The sequence below is a fragment of the Gouania willdenowi genome, chromosome 3 (genome assembly GCF_900634775.1).
Source record: "Gouania willdenowi chromosome 3, fGouWil2.1, whole genome shotgun sequence".
In the NCBI taxonomy this organism is placed as follows: Eukaryota; Metazoa; Chordata; class Actinopteri; order Blenniiformes; family Gobiesocidae; genus Gouania; species Gouania willdenowi.
Window position 1 is genome coordinate 31,679,828 of NC_041046.1, and position 12,186 is coordinate 31,692,013.

At 38.5% G+C, this 12,186-nt stretch overlaps 1 protein-coding gene across 1 annotated transcript in view; it reads right to left on the reverse strand.

The window, feature by feature from the left end:
- Window positions 1-8,375: 8,375 nt before the first annotated feature.
- LOC114461314 (cytadherence high molecular weight protein 1) overlaps window positions 8,376-12,186 on the reverse strand; it is a 4,545-nt gene continuing 734 nt past the window's right edge. The window contains exon 2 of the mRNA XM_028443315.1: window positions 8,376-10,646. Within this exon, the coding sequence (XP_028299116.1) occupies window positions 8,926-10,638 (1,713 nt within the window). The 5' untranslated portion in view covers window positions 10,639-10,646 and the 3' untranslated portion in view covers window positions 8,376-8,925. The remainder of the gene's footprint in view (window positions 10,647-12,186) is intronic.

Here is a 12,186-nt window from a genome sequence, read left to right on the forward strand (position 1 = left end):
CAATCAGATTAAACGTAATGCATGGTGGCAAAAACAGTATTGAATGGAGGTTATTTCAGCCTGAGATTTTTTTAATTTTTTTTACTTTGAATTAAATTCATTGGCGTTATTTCATTTTTAAAAAGAATTATTTTATACAGATGCCTCCGTGGAGAATAAATTAAAATAAATCCAATTGTGGTAAGGTTGGTCTTTTTCTTTTTAAGTTCACACATGAGATGTTTACTGTATGCAAGGGAAACGTGGCAAGATTTATTACCAACAATAAACATGTGGGGAGTGAAACTATGTAACTCTTACTTTGAGAACTGTTTAATTGAGCTACTTTATAATTGTACTTGAGTACAATTTCAATCCAATAACAGTTCTTTTACTTGAGTATGATATATCAGTTCTCTTTAAACCTGTGATTTTCACCATCAGTTTACTATCCATTCACAAAACACATGAATTTTTTTCCACATATCTATTTTATTTATTTTTTAACGTAGAGGAGTGCCCTATTCAGACGAGCCAGTTTCTTCATGTTGTGCTTGCAACAGATTGAAATAAGGGATGGCAGGACCTGTCCTCTGCACTCATCATAGCTACATGACTCTAATCTTACTGACAGTCAGCAACGGAAAACACGACTTACATTGCACAACATGCCAAACATGATTGAGAGATTTTGCTTTAAATGCACTTGGCAAATAAAATTGCAGCATACTAAGTGTAATACTTAATTGTGTAAAGAAAAGAGTGCATCTGATGCAACGAAGACCTTCCAGTCAGTTAAGACGCTTTTCCTTTTTTCTTCAACTATTTACTGTTTTAGTAAACACAGTTTAACGTGTGATTGGTTGTGGTTGGATCTTTTTTATCAACTAATTTACTAATTTGTATCCTCGAAAGAAAATGTCCAACCCCAACACAAGTTTGTCTTATTTTCTGTTAAATAAATCTGTTTATATTTGTATTTATTATTTGTCCAACTTTCCTGAGTCAACTTGTCTGCTTGTCAGTAGACCTGTGAGGACCTCCAGTGACTAGGGGTGTCCCGATCCGATATTGATAACGGTCCGATATCAGCCAGGAAACAAATATCGCATTTTATCGGACTGCATTTAAAATCTACAATATAAATTATATTATTTTTATCCAATTGTAGAATACTGTAGATATTATGTTGAAGGTTAACATTTATGTAACCAATTGGTTAATAACAAATGGGTCCGTTTTTTTCATACCTACTGTTGCTAACATTTCTCACTACAAAATAAATACTAAAAGTATGTATGATCTGTGCTGATATTGTATCAGATCGATATCGGTATCTGCCAACACGCAAGGCTGCAATATTGATATCGTATCGGAAGTGAAATAGCTGCATCGGGACATCCCTATCAATGACATAATGGAATTTTCTTTACAGAACTACAGACCTGATCCAAATGTTTACTTTTACTCTGTACTTGAATTCAATCTAAAATACAACAACAAAAGCTAGATTTAATTATTTCTTCATTTTGAGATAAGAAAACGCAGACGCAGACTTGGAAACTAGTTGCTGCTTCAGCAAGTTGGAAAATACCTGAAATACGAAGCCCCTCTGGCCCCTCCTGGAAGCAGAAGTTTAAGTACGGTACATTTCTCTCTGTTTAACTACTACTTCCATTCCTGTTGTCATTCCATTGCTCGGACAAATGCTCTATGAGACATCCGTGAGAATGTCTGCCTGCTCGCTCCTCTTACCTTATTATTCCATCATTTTTGTCCTTGCCTCCCCTCATGCTGACTTCCAACTGCCAGGGGTCATTTCATTTCATGTATAAATAATTCACCAGGAGCCATGCAGTCACTGTACAGTGACTGCCTTAAACTGGCAGCAGCTTTGATTTAGCTGGATCTGTCACCAGAGGCCTCGTGAAGGTCAGGTCTTCCTAGTGGACCATCCTCTGCTGCAGCCTAAGTGCCACTAGAACCATTCACATAATCTCAGTCTCTGTGGATTTTAAACAAGACTAAAAAAGGGGACAGACTTTCTGTTAAAGAAATGACGTGCACTAAAAACAGCTGCATTGAACACCTGGAGGCAAGTGACTAGAGATTAGATTACAGAGAAAAATACAAGTTGCTCTTTCTAATCCAAAGCTAATAATGTGCTCACACACGCACACATACAGCACATGCATACACAGCAATGTCTCATTTTACTTATTAGAAGAAAAAAAATCCATAAATGGGAAATATATTGACTTCCAATGCATGCATCCCCAGTAGCAGCAGGACTACAGGCAGGGTTGGGGTCAATTACGTTTTTTAATTACAATCACATTTTCAATTATCCATGTTCAATTACAATTCAATTACAATTAGAGTTACTAGCATTTTTTCCAATTATGATTACATTACAATTATTTTTATCCCCAGAAAGTCAATTACAATTATGTTCTCAATTACCAAAGTTCAATTACAATTAATCACAATTACTGAGCCTTAAATAAATTACCTGATAAAAATTACCTTCCTCTTGCGTTAGCTTTCTGTTAGCATCTCTTACGATAACGTGTCCAAAATCAGCTGTAAAACACACTAAATACAAATATCTATCATTTAATTTCTTTCCTATTTATTGATTACTTCCTAATCAATTGATATTTCTTAAATGATAAAATGTGGGAAAGCTTGATATGAAACATATTTTAATAACTGTTACTACATACAGTATGTGTACAGTAGAACTGTACATAGAACTGTAACATGGTTCCCCAGTTTTGCGGTAAAGTGTAATTGACAATATCTATAGAATTTTCACGGCAATTACATTTACAAAGTCAATTTAAATTTGATTACAATTACGGCAGCAACAGATTTTTTAAATGACAATAACAATTATAAATACGACATGATTGTAATTAATTTTCAATTACGCAATTACAATTATAATCAACCCTAACTCTGGCTCACACACATCCACACAAACCTGCGCACACAGAAATGACACACAAATGTCTAATTTTCTTTATTATACAAAAGGTAGTGGCTATCCGTACGGTTGCCGTATCAATATACCTACATTCTATCCGTAGTTTCGGTCACATGACGAAGACTAAACGTAAACCTAACCCTAACCCTAAAAATTGCTGCAATATAGGGTTATAACCGAACCCTAACCCGTTATGTACGTGTACTTTGGTAAACGTACCAATAGCACTGGGGGTGGTCCATACGGCAACCGTATGAATAGACACTTTTTTATAAAAAATGCATTCAGTGCATGCATCCCCAGTAGCTGTAGGACTACAGGTATACTTAACGATAAATACTACTATTCCAACGTCAGTAAGGAAAACTAACCTGTGTCAAAACCATCTAATCCTTACTCATTTTCCTATAAATGGTTGAACAAAATTCTATGTTTCATAGGGATTGGATCAGAGGGTAGATACTGTACGACCTGTTACCAACCCTGGTGGGTATAGCAGCTTCTGAGGTAAAAGTGCTGACCACTACACCTGGGACACTGTTCAAACAGACTAAACAAAAGCAAAAGATGGCAACATAATGGAGACACAATCTGGAGGTTGTTCAGTTTGAGTAAAATGAAGGAGAGCGGTTAAATATTTAACCATAATATCCTGTAAAATAGAAAAACATTAACATGTTGATTTCCAACATGGTAGTTTGCATATTGGCCCTGTAAGATGTGTAATATTTTGTGTGACTTTCTGAAGAACGTGCACGATGGATTGCACGATTGTCGGTTTCTGTGTGTTTGCCCAACGATAATCTGGCAACCCGTGTAGCTTTGCGTAGCACCAGATGTTGCGTAGTCACACTTTAATCAAAGCATGTATACAGTTGGGTGGATTTGACAGATGTTTCAGGCAGTGATATTTGTTTGTATTGATTAACCATTGGACACCAAAAATTAAATAAATGAATGAAAAATACATAAGTAAATAAAAATACATTAATAAAACCAAGATTAGGTGTTGTACTTTTACTTTGTAAAGAGAAATACCTCCATTGTAAAAGAACCAGTTCTATCTAATAATAGGAGAAAGACTGTGGGCTCCATCTCAGCTTACCGACTGGTGCAGTTAGCTAATGCTGTGACATTGAATAGCTGCTGATACGACAGCCAACACATAAGCACACAAACACATTGACAATAGCTGCTTCTTTAGCATTCAGGGTTACGACAGTTTTTCGGAGATATGTTGAGGTTTGACACCATAGATGAACCATTATAGCAGCAGAGTGAATCACTGTTTTACTGGTGAATGTTCAGCTTGTTCTGGCCTTAACAGGCTATGGTATGCTCGCTATAGAGAAATACATATTGGCCTGGATGGGAAAACACAGGTTGTTGTATGGTTTAGTACAGGGTGTACGCAGAATATAATGTTCACATTTACACACACACACACACACACACAAAGAAATTGCTTTCCATTCTGTCTCTGCTGATGCAGCACTTTGCAGCTGGTGTGTGTGCGTGTGTGTGCTCTGAGGGGAATCACTGGTACTCTCAGCGTCCATTAGACTAACACTATAGATCAATATTGATCCTGAATACCACCTAATATGCTCCTGGCCGCCCTGATACCCTGACAGCATTAGTGCCCATGTCCAGATGGATGCGTTTAGATTGGGAGGATGAGGCAGAGAATGCATAGAAAGAGAAGAAGAAAATGTGATAAAGAGGCTAAAAAAAAATGTACAGGTCCAGTGGAGAAGAGGAGGAAAACTCCCCTTTGAGTCTTCACATTTTGTGGAATAATCTGTTTGAGGGACGGAAACAATAATTGTGTTTATAGGCACGGTAGTTTGAAACAATGTGATTATCTGCACCGTGGTATGGCCTAATCACAGAGCACGACTGTTACAGGAAATGAAGAGGAAAAAGGACGAAGCCCTTTCAATAGGGAAAACACCAGTAAGCTGATAGTCTTGGCACATAAAATGAGAAAAACTAAAAGAAGGGACAAGTGGGTTAGTTGCTCCTGTCGATATACGTCTGCTCCGACACCCTCGTGTTTGAAAAATAAATAGTGATCAGCTGTTGCTGTAATTTGGCCACCTGACTCTAATTATCTACTCAGCCAGCTGACGGAAGCTTGTGTAGGAGAGGATCGCTTCTATTACGGAGCAACGCAGAACTTTCGAAAATCACAATGGAATGCGCAATCCAGAGGAACCAACCCGACAAAACTGATTTAAATTCCATAAAGATCTGTCAATTACGAACCAAGATATGAATTTTTAAAATTTCGTATGGAATTTTTTTTACATTTCAAACAGAATCAGTATATTGATCTGGATCCACTCCAAAATTTTATGTGGTCTTTCATGGCGTACGGTCTTTCTTTGTTCAAAATCTGTTACGTACTTCTGATGTAATCCTGTTTAAAGAATATGAAAAAAACCTGCTTTCTTCTGACCTGCCATTAGTAGGGAAATTAAAAAAAATGCCTTGATTATGGGCGGAGCTCCTGGAGCAGTTAAGACACGCTCAGTCTAAACTATAAAATCTATGCTATGCTAACTAGCTACTCATTACTCAGTATGCCTCTCTATTCACTCTTCTCTCAATCCAACCTACACACCACTGATTGTAGAGCCCACAGGTGCTAGTTTTTATAAAAGGGGCGGGGCTAACAGTGCTTTTTCGTGACACTCGATGCAAAAATCAATCGTAATATCTAGGTTTCAACCCATTTTACAACAAAATATACCAAATTGAAATGGTCTGACTAAAATGTTGAGAGTTGGACCAGAATCAATCAACAGCACTACTTCATACCAAAATACATATGTATTCAGCAGAAAAAAAGGTTTTTTTGGGTTTAGTTACTCTTTAAAGCCAAACTAACAAATAAATACTGTTAAACAGATAATAAGCAATAAGTGACCATATTGTTGTGTAGCAGGGATAGACCTTTGGTTACAGGATACACAGGTATTGAAGTTGATCATCACTTTCTGTTGGCGCTTAGAAGACATGGAATAGAGGTAAAGGGATATATATATATATATATATATAGTTTGGTTCTTGATGAAGGCTTCTTGGACTGAGCATTTTCAGCCTGTGAATTATTTTTCTTTTACAACATTCTGGATGAAAATAAAATACTAGCTGTGATTGTTTACAGCCAACCACATTTCCGCCTAATGCAGCCTCAGGATTCAATTCACACTTTCTTTTTCTCATTACTCTTCAGAGGCATCAGCGCCTGCAGGCGAGTCTTCACACTGTGAAAAAAGAGGGTGGAACACAGTCCGAGCTTTGTGCAGGAGCAGGCATATAGAGCACATAGTGTCAGGGTAACCAGGCAGTGCAGCTGGCCTTTAACAACTATGCAACTTAAAAGCAGTGTTTAAATCACCAACTAAAAGGACAAGGACCCTGTTCTACTACCCTAACACACATACTGAGGAAAGAAAGAGAAACCAACCAAAGAAAAGTGGATGTGATAAGTCTTTAGTTGTAAATAGAGATGACTTTGTCTGCTTTTCTCAATTAAGTAAACGGGAGACTCAAAGTCTTTCAATTAGCATTTATTTTAATAATGATGTCAAGCTCTCAAAGTTCCTCCAACACTTCAACTATTTTATCCAAGAATGACTATAGACAATAGTCATTTATAGTGTTTACAATAGAAACCAACTTGCTCAATATTAAGGTCTTATACATGTTGACCTTTAGTTTTTTTAAAAGCAACATTCAACAAAAATCAAATATCAGTTCATTCAAAATAAATCAACTGATGGCTTTTTCCCATATACCAAAAAGTTACATGAAAAGCCTGCAGAAGAAATTTTCACGCACCCACATTTGAAATCAATCTCACGACAATATTACTCCCAACAACTTAAACTACTCTGACAAACCTCTTTTGAAGAAATCCTGAAAAACTTTCCTGGATGTACACTCTTTCATTCCACCAGTCTTTCACAACATTCCTCCCATAAGTGGAGTATTTTTAAGAAACTGAAGAGTGCTTGGTATGCAGCTGAAACCATAATGGAGCTGCTACTATAGGAGGTTTCTGTTATCACCATCAGATCTCCTCTCAGACCAGTCGTCCAGGAGTTATTTCAAGCTTGGGTGACGATAACCTGCTAGCCCCTACTGCCGTACATACATGCACACAAACACGCTATTGCACACACTCACAAGTTTACATAAATATATTTTAACTCCCTCCTGTTAATGTATATGCATTAGCACCTTTGTGTCAAGGACTCCTCAGAAGATTTCAAATGTGTGTGAAAACCTGTTCACATATGCTATTTAGCTCCAACTCTCAAATAATGGATGTAAACTGGGAATGTGTGCAAAGAAGAACAAGAGCAAGAGAACATGCAGCTTTCATTTCCTCTGTCTAGCTTTAGAGCACTTTCTTTCATCTTGCGACACTCCAACCCTGCCCCCTATTCCTCTTCTACCTTTCTGAAAGCATTCCTGCCCTGCCCCCATTTAGTTCCCCTTGGATATGAATCTGTGAAATGTTTGCCGAGTGCGGTGCAGTGACAAGGAGCTTTAGCAAAAAGCATTTTGAAGTGAGACCCCAACGTGTCTTGATCAGAAAATCAAGTGATTTCTCTACCTGCTTAAAACCTTTAGTTTGTCCATTCACGACATGGAGGTTTGTGACGAATAGCCAAAAAATGTATCTACCAACCTGTGACTTTGCGGACGTTGCTCTATGCGATCATAAATAATCAACTAAGCCAAACCAACGCATGCTGATATGAACTGAAGTTGCAAAAGGGTGACAGTGTGCAGTTTGGTATTAACAGAGTTTTCGGGTTCTGTTGGAAAATACTGCTTCACTTACAAGTGAATGAGCACAAAGTAGAAGGATTATATGGTTAAAAAGTTTAGTGGCTGCAGCAACTTTGAGTTAATCTACAATATATCTACAATTTATCCTAGATAGTGGTTACGCAAATACATCAATAGCCTGATGTGAGCTGAGAGAGGATTGTTCAGGCTAAAGAAGAGGCAGATGAATTGCCCAAAGAAATCGTTTTTTATGGGTCCCTTTCAGAAATTCAAAAGCCAAAACAGAACACACATTTTCTATTTTTACCAATAAAAGTAATATAAAACATGGGGTGGAAGAAAGAGCTGTGGCAGGATGACCCAAACCCTTTTCTCAGTTAAAGTATGTAAAAAAACATACACAGATTTTGTTTTTCTCGAAACATTGTAAAGATTTAATGGAAAGTTTGATTGAGATGACTATAGATATCGAATATCCAGGAGAATTGAAGACTTCTAGTAAAGAGAAATCTCTCTTTGATGAGTTGAGACAATAATCTAATGAATTTACCAACAGATCATTCTTACACACTCAGAACATGAAAGGAGAAGATCACTGTAGACTATGACAATCGCTTTTTATTCACTATTCTGAACAATCAATTTAAAATGAACAGTTCTCACAGATACTATTATTTAAAAAAGACCAAAACATGTAAGTCATGTGGCTGAATATACTGTAGTAACAGAAAGGCTAAATGAACTTCTAGATCAAATAATATACTATTAATGAATTATTTACCCAAGAAAACCCCTGTCAATGAGCCTCACATACAAAAACATTTATTTCATTCATTAATATCATATTTGCTGTTCTGTTCAGTTGCCATGCTGTCCAACCTCACTGTCTTATCGGCTCTAAGACTGCACACTAAGGTCTCCTTGTTGATTTTCATCTCACTTCCTGTTAGTCTGACTGTCCAACTTCAAGTGGTTGCATTAATTTTTTGGTTCCTCAAGAGATAATATCCTTAACCTGAGTTACCATAAATGACATCAGAGTGGTTACAGCGTTTCAGAAAGCCTCACTCTGTTATGACACCTTAAAGGCTTACTTGCACCATTTGGGAATAAAGTAAATTCACACTGGTTCTGAAAGGATCTTCCTCTCAGACGGCTTGGGTGACCTCAGTGTTGAGACTCTCTACCATGTCTTGAACTGCGTCAGGGACTTCCTGGACACCACCACTCAGGTTGATCTCCTTTTTCAGTTCAAAGTCATTCTGATCCTTGGCAGGAACTTCCTCCTCAGAATTTTCATTCCCATTGACATACTCTTCTGTATCTGTGGTTTTAGCATCACTAGAATCTCCACATTCCCCATTCACAGCTATGGGTGAATCGTCTTCGGCCTCATCTTTTATTTCTGTAACAGTGGGGCTCTTCAAGTCACCATTAGTTTCCACCTCAGGCTCCTGGCAAGGCACCTCTTGCTCAGCAACTTCAACTGCTGTTTCCTCAGGAGTGATTTGATTGGTGGAGACAGATTCTGAGATGACAATGTCAGGGACGGGTTCTGCTGCTTCTTGCTGAGCTGCTTCCTCTGAGGCTTCTGCTGTATCAGGTTTAACATTTGATGATTGGAATTCAGTAAGGTCTTCCTCTGCAGCAGTCTCCAGGGCCTCTGAAAGGTTTGCAGCCACAGTCTCGGGTTCAGTAACGTCAGATGTGACTATAAACGGTTCTGGCTTAAAGTCTTCTAATTGTACCTCTACAGCAGGCTTTACTGGTTCTGCCTCCTGCTCAAGTTCTGGTTCTGGGGATTGTTCTTCATCTATCTCTGGTGTTTGCTTAAGTTCAGGTTCTAGTTCAGTTGCTGCTACCTGCTCTGCTTCTACTTCTTGCTCTGGTTCTGGTTCTGGTACTTCCTCAGGCTCTGCCTCCAAAAATTGCACTGATTCAGGAACTAATTCTTCCTCTGGCTCAGGTTCAGCGACTGCAGCAATGACCTCCGTCTCAATAGCATTATCAGGAACAAGCTCTGTTTCTTTGTCCTCAGGGGCTGTCATTTGTTCTGGCACAGATTCAACAGCTGCAATGGGCTCTTCTATTAGGACCTCTTCAGGAACCACTGGAGGATCTAATACAGCCTCAATTGGCAGCACAGGTTCCTCTGAGGCTGGAGCAACCTCTTCCTGAACATCTTCAATGGCTGCTGATGCTTGAACTGTCTGATCAACGTCAGGGGCTTTATCTTCAACTGAAGGGAGGGGTTCTTCAACAACTTGAGCTGATTCAACTACTGCTGCTGCTGGTGCAGGGGATATTTCAATAACTGGGGCTGTTTCTAGTGCCATTACAACTGGTTCGTTTGCTGCTTTTGGTTGCTCTTCAGCTTCAACAACTGGAACCAACTCCACTGCTGCTGCTTCAGGGGCCGTTTCAACAATTGGAGCTGTTTCCATTGATGTTACAACCGGTTCTTCTGCTACAGCAGCAGCAGATTTTTCTTCAACAACTGGAGTCGTTTCCACTGTTGTGACGCCACATTCTTCTTCTGCTGCTGCTGCAGTTGATTCTTCAGTTTCTGAAACTGCTTCGACTGCTGCAGGTTTTTGTTCTATTGCCATTTCCTCTGGAGGCACAGGCTTGGGCTCACCTGGAGCCACTACAGATTCTGCTACCGCTGCAACAGCTGCCACAGCAACTTCCTGTATTAATTTGCCTGCCTCTGCAATCAAGTCAGCTCCTGTGGGTTGAGCTTCATCTTCCACTTTAGCAGATTCTTCTGCACCAGCTGTTGTTGCTGTGGTCTCGTCTTTCTTGTCTTTCGGATCGCTCACATCATATCCCTTCTTCTTCTTGCTTAGTTTGCCTCCCATGGTGTCTCCTACAAACCAAAGTACATTGTTAATTCTTTGAATTTTAAATATAATATACAAGCACAATTTAGTGATATTCCTGTAAGCTGTGTAGCACTAAACCTTTCTGTTGATAGTCTTAATTTTGATATCATTTTACTTCTCAAGTCATAACTTTAAGAAGTTAAACTTTGAACTTTAATCAAAGTTAACAATAAATGTGTGCACTGTCACAGTTGTCAATCAGTGATACCATTAGTTTCAGAATATCTGGAATGTACACTTTTTTCTTAATCAAAAACTACATTTTTAAGAGTTTTATCTGAGGAATAGGGAAGAAATAACAATGTACCTTCCTGGAAATGCTCTTTGTGTTGACTTAACTCTTTCAAAGGTAGAGGCGCTTTTACTTTTATAGAAGGGTCTTTTGTCTACAAGTGAACCAGAAGTTCAATTAGGAAACCACTGTCTGCCAAACCCAGTTTGGCAAGAAAACAAAGAGAAGAGCATGGGAACCTCACTGAGATCAAACTCCCCTATAGAGATTTTATTCTTTCAGGAATGTCTGAAAAGGTCTGATGCCAAATGAACCCAAAAAGTTCAACATCTATATTGTAGATGTTTTTTTCTCGATACAATGTAAACTGAATGTTTTTCCCCCCTATATCATACAGTTCCCATCTGGAATGTAACAAAAAAGTTGGATTTTCTTTTAAGAACCAAATAGTCTAAAACCACGACTATTATGCTGACCCACAGTCTGGAGAGATCTTGTACAACATACATGCACAGCTCTGTTCCAATGTCACAACATGTTGCGGCTGCAAAGGAAGTGCAGGGAGATGATTGCCTCAGACTTCCACAACAGAAATAGAGAACTGCAGGTTGAACTTTTTTAATGTTGTGTCCTTTTAGACAAAAACAGCTTGTTGGAAGTAAAACTACCCAAAGGAGAGGTTTAAACATCCTGATCAAACGCAACACAACGAATACATTACTTGATTAGCTTTTGTATGCCTTAATCCTTAACCAGTGCTAGTATGCTAAATTAATTCTTTTGACAACATTTTAGTACAGGCAGTTACAAAACAGAGTGTGAGGGAACATCGTGGAACTGTGCATAGTGCTGCATTGGAGCAATCAAGACATGAGGATGCGCCACGAACTAGGCTGGGATAGGCTGCAGATGACTACACCAAAAGAGACCAATGAGCTTCCGATAAAGCACAAAGGAACTATTTGTGGATCTAGTATGGCCTTCCTTTAACCAAACCCTAATATCTTGGCTACATCTATTTCACTTTTGTGCTAATTTGTTCTTTTACACTAAAAAATTCTGTGTGGCTAAAGCCTTTCAATAAGTCTAAGGGAAAAAAATGAAAAAATCAGATAGGAATACACTGATCAAGTAACAGTGCCTTAAATAATAAGATCACATTTTCAAAGAATGAAAAGTAAACCAGTAAATCTAGTTTATGCTAGATAAGTGCAGGAGGAGAATGAATCCATGACAGCATGTGGCGACCGGTAACAAAGGATGGGGATCCCTTAGCAGCAATTCTTCTGTCA